The sequence below is a fragment of the Malania oleifera genome, chromosome 4 (genome assembly GCF_029873635.1).
Source record: "Malania oleifera isolate guangnan ecotype guangnan chromosome 4, ASM2987363v1, whole genome shotgun sequence".
Taxonomy (NCBI): Eukaryota; Viridiplantae; Streptophyta; class Magnoliopsida; order Santalales; family Ximeniaceae; genus Malania; species Malania oleifera.
In genome coordinates, this window is record NC_080420.1 from 3,525,593 (window position 1) to 3,536,320 (window position 10,728).

Genomic DNA, 10,728 nt, shown 5'->3' on the forward strand with positions numbered 1-10,728 from the left:
GAATGAAAATTTATTCAAATATGAAAATACGAAAATAGAGATCTGGGCATGTAAGTTTTTTTTAAAAAAAAATTGCTATATTTGTAGATTAAGAGAAATAATTTCTAAAGACATTTTTATCACATGCGAGTACTAGTAAAATTGCTATCAATTAATGCATCAAGTAGGGGAAGTAAATGGGTTAATTTTCAGAAACCAATGGGCTACACTCTGGCCGGGAATTATGACCTTGCTTGATAAGAAACATAACATAAAACATAAGTTCTATTATTCATTACTATATGAGTTTGAAATAACGGACTCCTTTCCTTAATAATATAACTCACTTGAAAACACCAAATACCACGCATCTATATATTTATACGGAAAACAAAAACATAATGTGAGAAATGTCCTCTCATAAAATCCTCTTTATTTGCAACAAAACCACAATGGATACATGCACCCCCACCCTTCCCCAACACACCCACCCCCCCCCCCCCCCCCCCCCCCCCCCCCGCGCCCCACCCACTCTATTTGCTTTCATCCTCCTTGTTTGGGCCTAGCCTCTTTCTTATTCTGAGCCAGGACTTGGGTTTGAATCCTTTCTCCAGCATCTTCTCAACCTCCTCAAATGGCATTCCCTTCGTTTCAGGAACGAGCCAGTAGATCGCGATGAGGCCGAGGAAGGAAAATCCAGCAAACAGGAGGAATGTGCCAGCAGAACTGAGGCTCTCAGTCAGAGTTAAGAAGGTCTCACTCACTATCAGGTTTGAACTCCAGTTGGAAACAGCAGCCAATCCTCCACCTATGCCTCTGAATCTCAATGGGTATATCTCCGAGTTCACAATCCAAGGGACAGTTCCCATCCCAGGAGCATACACAATGATGTACAGTCCGAGGAGTACAACCGCGAGAAATCCGAATTTGCTTGGACACCCATTGCTGAAGAACGTGCGGTGTTCTGCTTTGCATAAACCTTTTAGTTCCTTGGTTGAAGACAAACATGCTCCAGGATTATACTGATTTAAGGATAAAAATGAGTTAGTAGGAGACCAATGCAGAAAGAAAATAATGTGCTCGAACATCAGAAGCATGCACGAATGAATTAGTTGACTAGTGTGGTTCTTCTGTTTTGGTCAAGAAACTTCCCATGAAAATTTGATTAGACAACTTGTATGATAAAGGTTCAAAGTATTGATTTTCATGTTAAAAGAGGGGTCTAAAGTTGGAATTTAGGGACATTAAGACACATCTGTTCACCATCTGGGCACATAAGTGCAACCAACAACATCTCTCAATATCTCAGAGAAGTTAAGGAGACCCTATAAATTAAGAAAGTATTTTTGGTTTCCAAGCCCATCAAAGGACAAAATTTGAAGTCGGAAAATTAAAATGAACATCCTGTTACCAAGGGAGGAAGGGAAGGAAGCAAACTTACATGGCTCCCTGCACTAGAACAAAACCCACAATCCTCCGCTTTCAAGCAGCTCATACAATTCCATGACGCAGCATTGGGCGCTGTAAGGTAGCCTGGGCAAGTAGAGTTCGTCCCGAAGTGTGTGGAAGCAGACTGGCTGACGGCAGGAGCATGAAGAGCAGCTTGAAAGAACACAATGGATATAAACACAAGGCAAATAATAATGCCGAACATGGAGACAATCATCATCCTCCGCCTCCCATATCGATCAACAAAAGCCATACTGATAATGGATCCAACAGCATTCAGACCAGAAGTGACAAGGGAAAGAGCAAGAGCTGTCTTGTTTGAAGCAAATCCAGCAAACTGAACTATGGTTGGACTGTAATACATGACTGTGTTTATACCGACAAACTGCTGAGCCACTTGGACAGTAACCCCAGCATAGAGCCCCCTTCGGACAACATCATTTTTGAAAGCTTTCTTCACTTTTGTTAGGATATTTTCATCCCCAATACCACCTTCCTCGTTCTTCTCAGCTTCGACTGATTCATGCAAAGCTTTCAACTCCCCTTCAACTTCATGAGGAGGATAAATCTTCTCTAGGATGGCCTGTGCCTCTTCCACTTTATTCTGAGGAACAAAGGGAATAAAAAAAAAATACAACCATCGCACCTAACTGTTAGTCCTTAAAGCTTGTATATAAGAAATTATTATTTCCCCAAATAGGTAAATAAAATTCTACAGAGAAAAAAAAAATGACTACAAAATGTTGAGAAACTTGAAATTTAAAAGTTGGTTAAATTTCCAAACATGAACGAAAGATTAAGAAATACTCCGCATAAAAGGCAAAGTGTTATTAAGAAGCTTGATTCTAACTGTTGTATGCACCTATGTTCTTCATTAAGCATATACAGTAATCAGCTAGGAAGAGGAGGTTTTGAAAAATTTTGAACAATAGAAAGCAAGCAGATATGACCCAAAAGTGTAAAAACATGGAAACTGAATCTAAATTAAGAATTAATGAAAATTTTTAATTACCTTTCTATAGAGCCACCTTGGAGACTCAGGGAGCGACAACATCAACACCATCTGAACTAAAGCTGGAAGTCCTGCAACTCCAAGCATCCAGCGCCAGGTTCCAGGCGCCTGAGACAAAGACGATCAAAGGTTGGTAAGAGTTTAATTACCTTTTTCCTTATTACCCATTTACCCATGTGATGTAGGACATTAGAAACAGAGAGGAAGAGAGAAAGGGGAGAATGGAAGAAGGGGAAGGAAGAAGAAGAAAAGAGGAGGAAGATGGAGAAAAATTACAAAACGAACCCAATATACTGAAATACACAAAATACCTCCAACTAAACTGAACTTAAGATAATCTGAATTTTCCATAACAAGAATAAAAATCTTAATTTTTAAAGCTATAGATATAATATGAGGCATCTAAAGTCCTCCATTGGTAGCCCCCCTGTCACCATGTTAAAAATATCTAGAAAATCCATCTCAAAAACACAAGCATGGAAGCATGAAACTAATTAAATAAATAAACGCGTACCTTGCATCATCGAATCCCTTGATGTGATTCCTCTCCTGGTGTTTCAAGTGTGTGTGCGTGTGCGCATGCACTCATGTATGTAAACCAAATTACCCTATTCCTTCTTTATCTAGCTGCAGCTAGATAGGAAACTACGATAATATAGGCTGGAGGATCCTTATGTTCGTATAGTTTTAGGTGAGAGCTTGCACATATGGATTTAGGTGAGAGCTTGCACATCATTGGGCCACTCACTCACAAGGCTTGAACTGACTGACTCCCCTTTGTGCAACTGGCCCAAATACCGAAATGGCGGTCACTTGCCATCATGGGCCTAACCCAAACTATACATATGACACACAACTATACATGACACACAACTTAATTGAGTCTTATCAAAACACCTATGCTGGTCAACATAATTCTAACAACCCATTAAACAGATAAAAAAAAATATAAGATTTTGAAGATTTAGAAGTTCTAACTTTTTTTTTTTTTCAATAATTATAACTAGCATTTCCTTTTCAATTCAGTACTACTTGAAATTCAAGTGCTTATCAATAAGTAAACATGCTTCAATGAACATACCCTGGTGAATGCCAGATTAATAAGGTAAGAGAGAAATTGTCCTCCTGTAATCAGCAAACCGTTGGTGCTAACAAGAGCTCCTCTAATTCTAGCAGGAGAAGCTTCTGAAATGTAAAGGGGGGCGGTCATAGATGCCATTCCAACCCCAAGACCAACAAATATTCTTCCAAGAATAATGACCCAAGGAGTTGGAGCAGCAGCCATGATCACTGCACCAATGAAGAAGACAAAATCAGCAGCCAAAATTGATTTTTTCCGGCCAAACCTGTCGTTCATCCATCCACCAATAGCAGCACCGACAATGGCTCCTGCCACCGCCATACTGACGATAGTTTCCTGCAAATTTGTGCTTAAAATGATGAGTCCAGTTGAGAAATGAGGGTTGGTTTTACATTTTTACAAATAGAGATAGAAAATGAGTTCTGATTTGTTTTAAGTTACCTGCAGCCATGTTTTCCTTTGGACAGCGTCGAAATCCTCCTTGATGTAGAGGAGGGCACCAGAAATGACTCCTAAATTCCAATACCAGAGTTCATGAAATGAACAAAAAAATAGTTAATTGTATAGAATAGCGAGACCAAGAGAAGCTCTTCAACAAAAAAAGAGAAACAAATATGAATGGAGCAAAAAAATGGAAATATTGTGAGACTGCATAGAATAACAAATAGAAACATCTAGTTCTTTATATATATTTAAGGTTTGGATACCTGCATCATAGCATAACAGGGAACAGAAAAAAGAAACCATGAGAATGCCAAGGAAACCATAAGAAATAATCAGTTCAAAACATAATTAAAAAAAAAAAAACGTCTTTGCCATATTTAAGTTCTGAAAGAACTGTGTATTGGGTGGTTTAAAGTCTTCTCAACCCCAAAAGTTAGCTCAAAGGGTGAGACTTTCCCAAACACTTTATAACTGACCACTAGCCTCTTCCACAACCGATGTGGGATAACCCAAAAATCTCCCCCTCACACATCGGGATCTCTCCCAGTACGGCACACCAGGGAGACTGTTGGTAAACCAAAATCTAATACCAGTGTTGGGTGGTTTAGGGCCTTTCAATCCTAAAAACTAGTCCAAAGGGTGAGACTTTCCCTCATACTTAATAACTGACCATCAGTCCCTTCCACAACCGATGTGGAATAACCAAACACTGTGTCGTAGTCAGACAAGAACAAAAAAGGAAAACACTAATATGCAATGGAGCAAATTCTAAGCAAACCATGAGAAATGATCAGTGCAGTACATGATTTAAAAAAAAATTCTAGCTCCTTTGTGCATATTTAAGGTTTGGAAAAATTGTGTCGTAGCCAAACAGGAAGAGAAAAGGAAAACAAATATGCAATGGAGAAAATGCAAAGAAAACCATGAGAAATAATCAGTTCAAAACATTATCCAAGAAATACATCTAACTCTGTTTATATTTTAAGTTTTGCAAAAACCCACAAAAAAAAAAGACTATCATATCCAAACAGGAATGGAAAAGGAAAACTAATATTGAGATGAAGCAAACCATGGGGGGAAAAAAATCAGTTCAAGACATGATACCAAAAAGAAAAACAAAAGAAGCGCTTTGTGTATATTTAAGTTTTGAAAAAGTTGTGTAGCAGCAAAACTAGAACAAGAAAGGAAAACTAGTACACAATGAAGCTAGTACTAAGCGAAGTTCAAAACTTGACACCGGGGGAAAAAAATCTAGCTTTTCGTGTATATTCTTCAAAAACCTGTGTTGTAGCCAAACAGGAGCAGAAAAGAAAAACTAGTACGCAATGGAGCAAGTGCCATGCGAACCAAGAAAAATAATCAGTGAAAACTTGATACCAAAAGAGAAAAATTCAACCTATTTGTGTTTTTTGGAGTACAAGCGTTGTAGCCAAACAGGAACAAAAAAGGAAAACAACCATGCAATTAAGCAACTGCAAAGCCAACCATGAGAAATAATCAGTTGAGAACATGATACCAAACCAAAAATAAAAATCTAGTTCTTTGTGTGCATTCAACTTTTGAAAAAACTGTATACACAAACAAAAACAAAATAGGAAAACTAATATGGAATAGAGCGAGTGCTACACAAATCATGATAAATAAACAGCTCGAAACATAATGCCAAAGAAAACAAAATCTTGCTCTTATTGTATGTGTTAAGTTTTGTGAATACCTGTGTCATAGCCAAACAGAAGTCCTCCAATTCCAGCCGACAAGGCGAGGCGCATAAGGTAAGGAGTTTTCCATGTTCTTTGCCAGCATTCTGTAAATTCTGTCTTACTCGCGCCAGGGGGACCTCCCTCCATCTTGTGCAATTTGCAGAAATGGATCTAACAAACGCAGTACTCGGCGACGGCAAAGAAAAAAGGAAAAAAAGATGGGGTGGGAGACAGTATAAAATCAAACACAACCTGTAATATGTAACCAGAAAAGTTTGCACATCAATTGTACAGAAGGCAGTATAAACATTAACATTGTCTCCCCCCATAGACCACAGCATCAAAAATTCAAATTCTAACTTTCCATGTAAGGCATAATGATTTTCTTTCAACTCTCTCATGATCCAAAAATCACCACTGCCATTAAGCAGATAAAATGAGCAATCCAAGACAAACCCATGAGTGTGAATAAAAAGAGCAAACCGTAGAACAGCAAACACACTGAATAACCTGAGGATTGCTCATATCATCATAACAAAAGTTTGAAAGATGGCATGGTACGACACAAGAATTCAACAGCAAAATGGGGGAAATGTTCAAACACATCAACTTCTAAGCAAAGTATAAAGATTTTATTTCAATTTTTTCTCATGATCCAAACAGTCTCACTTCTATTGAGCAATTTAAAGCTGTCCCATGTGTGGGAAGAGACTAACAAACAAACTGTTGAACAAAAAAGGACAGATTAACCAGAGGATTAATCTGTCATACTACTGAATCATATTGCATAAGAGTAAAACAGAAACGGGAAAACCTTCATACTCATTACCGGATCTTCCAAGGCTGGTGAAAAATCTTCAAGGCATCAAATCTGATTATCAAAACTGATGGAAGCAAGGTAGCTAGGGGAATGAGATAAAGAAGGAGAAAGTGAGGGAGAGAAGAGAGGCGAAGATTGATTTATAGAGCCAAAAAGGCTAAAGCAGAAATCCAAATTAAGCAGGTAGGGGCACCGTAAGTTTAAAAGACAACTTCGAGCAAACCGTATCCGCAACAGAGGAAATTTTGAAAAAAAAAAAAAGAAAAACAAACTGAGGATTCCAAAAGGCGAGAATTGGGGGAAACGAAATCCTTAGCGATACTCAATGCCAGACCAGCCTTCCTTATTAGACTCACAGTCAAAACACTCTTTCATGAAAAAAAAAAAAAAACAACAGAATGCATTAATTATGGAAAATAGAAAAAGTGCGTACGAAATGAGAAAATAAGGAATTCCAGCAAATACCCATCAAAAAATAGAATCACAAAAAAATATTTTCAAAAAAAAAAATTAGTTTCCCAGTTCGAACGGCATCTTTACTCTCCCCACCCCACCGGCCTCCTCCAAATCTATCTACATGTGAATTCCATATTACTTCCCTGTTTGCATTCGATTAAATTATAAAAATAGAAACAAATTAGGGGATTTCTCGACTCTGCACATTATCATTTATATCTCGGGAATTGAAATTTCAATGTGATTCTATCGGGAAAGATGGACGGCGCCAAGCTCCGGACACAGAAATGGCAGAAAGCCCTCATTCAATTCGTAATTATCAAAAAAATAATTATAAATATTACATATATCCACTTTACGAAAAAGTGAAAAGAGTGGGACCGTGGTCAAAGGACGGCCCAGAAGGCATGATTCCCCACGATCGGACGCTCGGATCTCGTTCCTCGGCCCGAGAACGTGGGGCCCATAAGACTTACGGTGCTCCAACACGCACCATAACAACCCCAATTCCTATTTTATCTTATCACGCTCTCCTTTTTTTTTTTTTTTACTTTTTTCCTTTTTCTTTTTGGACTTTTATAGTTTCTAGTGCTCGTTAATCTCTTGGTCTTGGGTTAATTATTAATTTCAAATTCCTCCTTATCCACAATAAGATAAGAATAATATAAAAGCAATAAATATTTTTATTGTTTTTGAAAGAAAATTAATATATTTTTTTTTCTTTTTTGGTGTTTAAAAAAATTATAGAAATGCTATCTTATTTTTTGTTGTACTTTTATTATTTTTAATTTTAATATAAAATTGCTAGAAAATTTAAAAAATAAAGCTTTACTTTTCAGTAAACTTTTTTTTTTTAACAAAATACATCGACAGCAACCGCAATAACAATAAGAAAAAGTCTTTAGTCTACTAGGTTGAGTCAACTACATAAATTTTTTTTCCACTAATTCACTTGATCGATAATGTTTTCGCCTGTTAGATTAAAAATTATTAAATCCTTTCTCACGACTTCACTCTAAGTCATTTAAAAATAACATGCTCGTATTGTCTTTACAAAATTCAAAATAAAATAATTCAAAGTAAAATAATCCTTTACTATCTATTTAATTATGAAAAATATATTTTTGTTATTTTGAAAAATGTAAAATTACATTTTTTAAAATATTTATATAATAAATTCAAATTTTTATTTTTTTCATATAAATATTAAAAAAAATTTTTTAAAAATGAATGTTATTTTATACTTGTATGAAAAAAAAACAACAAAATGAAGTTTATATTTCATGTTTATTTTCTAAAAATGAAATTTATTCTTCATTTTCATTTTTCTAAGGTATTAAAAAAAAGTAGCCTTATTTTTAGATTTTAATTATCGTATATAGAATTTTAAAAGAAAATAAATAAGTTTTCTATACAAATGTTAAGAAAACTAAAAATTAATATGACAAATTTGTAATTATTTAAAAATTTTAAGATAAAAAATAAAACTCTTTTGTAGCTAAACGTGCCTTTATATTTTATTTTTCCACATTAAAAAATATTCATATAAAAATATTATCATCATATCTGCTATCATCCATTTTTGCCACTAATAATTAAATTCACTTGCCCCGCCTATAAGAAAAGTAATGCTTAACCTAATGAGACACTAGAACTTTAAACATAACGAGATCATGATAAGCTAATCGTATCAACACAACTTGGCATCATGTGGCTCATGTTTGAACCTTTTAACATAATTTTAATGCATAGATAAATATAATTTTATTTATAACAAATTCAAATATGTGGTCATCATTTTTCTTTTATAATTTTTACTCTTCAAAAATGTAGCAAAAATGGTTATAAAAAAAAAAAAAAGCATTACAAAATCATTAATGATTTGTTATTCAATAAATTATTATGAGGGTCGACAACATGAATAATGATGACAGACAATCAAAAATTAAGAGAAATTTTGCTGTCGTAGTGTGTCGGCTTGCTGGAGTGCCGGGTGGACCTACTATGAAACGTGAAGGACTTGTATGCTTCGAGAGTATGTGTTGTCATCCAATAAAATCGAGCCACGTAAATAATATCGTGTCATACAAACTTATATATGCGGTGATATTTTATTAGAGAGAACACAAAATCCGTAGACACCTAAGGGATCATTTCGTATCATTCTTAAAAATTGTAAAAAAAAAAAAAAAAAAAAATCCAAAGCAAGAATTAAAAACGGAAAATTAATGACTGTTTGATTCATATTTTTAAATTTTAAAAAAACTAAATTTTAATTAAACAAATTTTATTTTTCATATTTGAATTAAATAATACTTAAAAATTATAATTAATGTAATAAAAGTACAAATTAATATGAATGGAAAATAATTTGTCATATTAAGTTAATAATATGAATGATCTAGTGCAATAAAAAAATTGATTCTATCCATTAAAATATTCTAATAAGAGGTTTTAAAAATAAATGAAAAAATTATATAACATAATTTTAAAATTTTTCATATATAAGTAAAAATAAACAACAGAAACAAAAATGGAAATGAATATATTTTTGTAATTTATATTTTATAATAAATTTAAATTTAAAATTTAAGATTTAAAATTTAAAATTTAAAATTTAAAATTTAAAATGACCTAAATTATTTTATTGTGTGGGGCCCACACCGGCCGCAACAAAATCTAGGCTGCAGATTTGATAGTGGCTTGTTGACCCACCGGGCTTGCCCGGCTCACAAGTGGGCCCAGTAAATTGTTGGCCCAACTAGGCCGCAGGTTGACCCACGAACATATGGATGGGCCACAGAAGACCCAGTGGGCCTCACGTGTTGCGGTCAAAACGTGTGACTAAACACAGCCCATTCCCCCATGTCGCCCTGCATGCCGTCGCATGTCATCGTCTCTCTCTCTCTCTCTCTCTCTCTCTCTCTCGGGGAGGTTGAAAGGCTCAGAGAGAATCCCAAGGTTTCTCTCTTTGGTCTCATTTCATTAATTATAAATTCTGAATTTCACACAAATTGATTCAACCAAAACCAATCAAAATTAATCAAAGTTCAAAGAAAAAAAAATCCCACGCTTTCAAAAGCATAATTCAACAATATTTCTATTCCAACGCATGAACAGGAATTTTTTTTTTTTTTTAAAGATTAAAAAATCGACGTATTAATTACATGCAAATGGGTTTTTAATTTCTGCTTAATTTTCAATCAAATTAACACGAAATAAATTTTAAAAAAATGAAAATAAAGAAATAATTAAAGTATTAATAAAGAAGAAAAAGAAGGATTAGTTAATGAATGAATTAATGCTGTCGTACCAGTTAGAGAGATATATGATGGAACTTGGTGGATGGTTGATCTCTCCTCTTCTTCTTCTTCTTCTTCTTTCAAATGAAACGACGTCAAATACTGGTTCGATAACCAGGGACTTCCCCCCCTCCCCTTCCTAGAAGTTCGATAAGGAGGGAGAGGGAGATGGTGATGAATTTGACTGCGCAAGCTAGAATAGTTCTTTTATGGTTTTTAAAGAGAGAGAGAGAGAGAGAGAGAGAGAAGTGAGAAGAGACCCAGCTAGGATTTTTGATCAAACAGCTTTGAATCAATTTGGAGTGCTACTTGGGGAAAAGACAAATTAAGAAGGGCTGGGAATTGAAGTGTTGGGTGTGGAGAAGGACAGCAGAGGTCTGGCAATCCCCTTATCCGCCATTAATGGACCACCGTGAGTTTAGAGATGGAAGATCTCTCATGCACGACCACCATAAAAATAAAAATGATGAAATTTTTTTATTACT

General features: G+C 35.0%; 1 protein-coding gene across 2 annotated transcripts; it reads right to left on the bottom strand.

The window, feature by feature from the left end:
- Positions 1-398: 398 nt before the first annotated feature.
- On the bottom strand, positions 399-10,514 carry LOC131152861 (inositol transporter 4). Of its 2 annotated transcripts, none has more exons than XM_058104798.1 (7): positions 10,255-10,514; positions 5,680-5,917; positions 3,963-4,033; positions 3,522-3,857; positions 2,441-2,548; positions 1,421-2,032; positions 399-1,001 (listed from the first exon to the last, which is right to left on the bottom strand). In XM_058104798.1, the coding sequence occupies exons 2-7, from the start codon at positions 5,810-5,812 to the stop codon at positions 513-515; spliced, it is 1,749 nt and encodes a 582-aa protein (XP_057960781.1). In that variant the 5' UTR covers positions 5,813-5,917; positions 10,255-10,514; the 3' UTR covers positions 399-512. The 2 variants fall into 2 exon arrangements, with proteins under 2 accessions (XP_057960781.1, XP_057960780.1); XM_058104797.1 differs by lacking the exon at positions 10,255-10,514 and adding an exon at positions 6,495-8,423.
- Between the last annotated feature and the right edge of the window lie 214 nt (positions 10,515-10,728).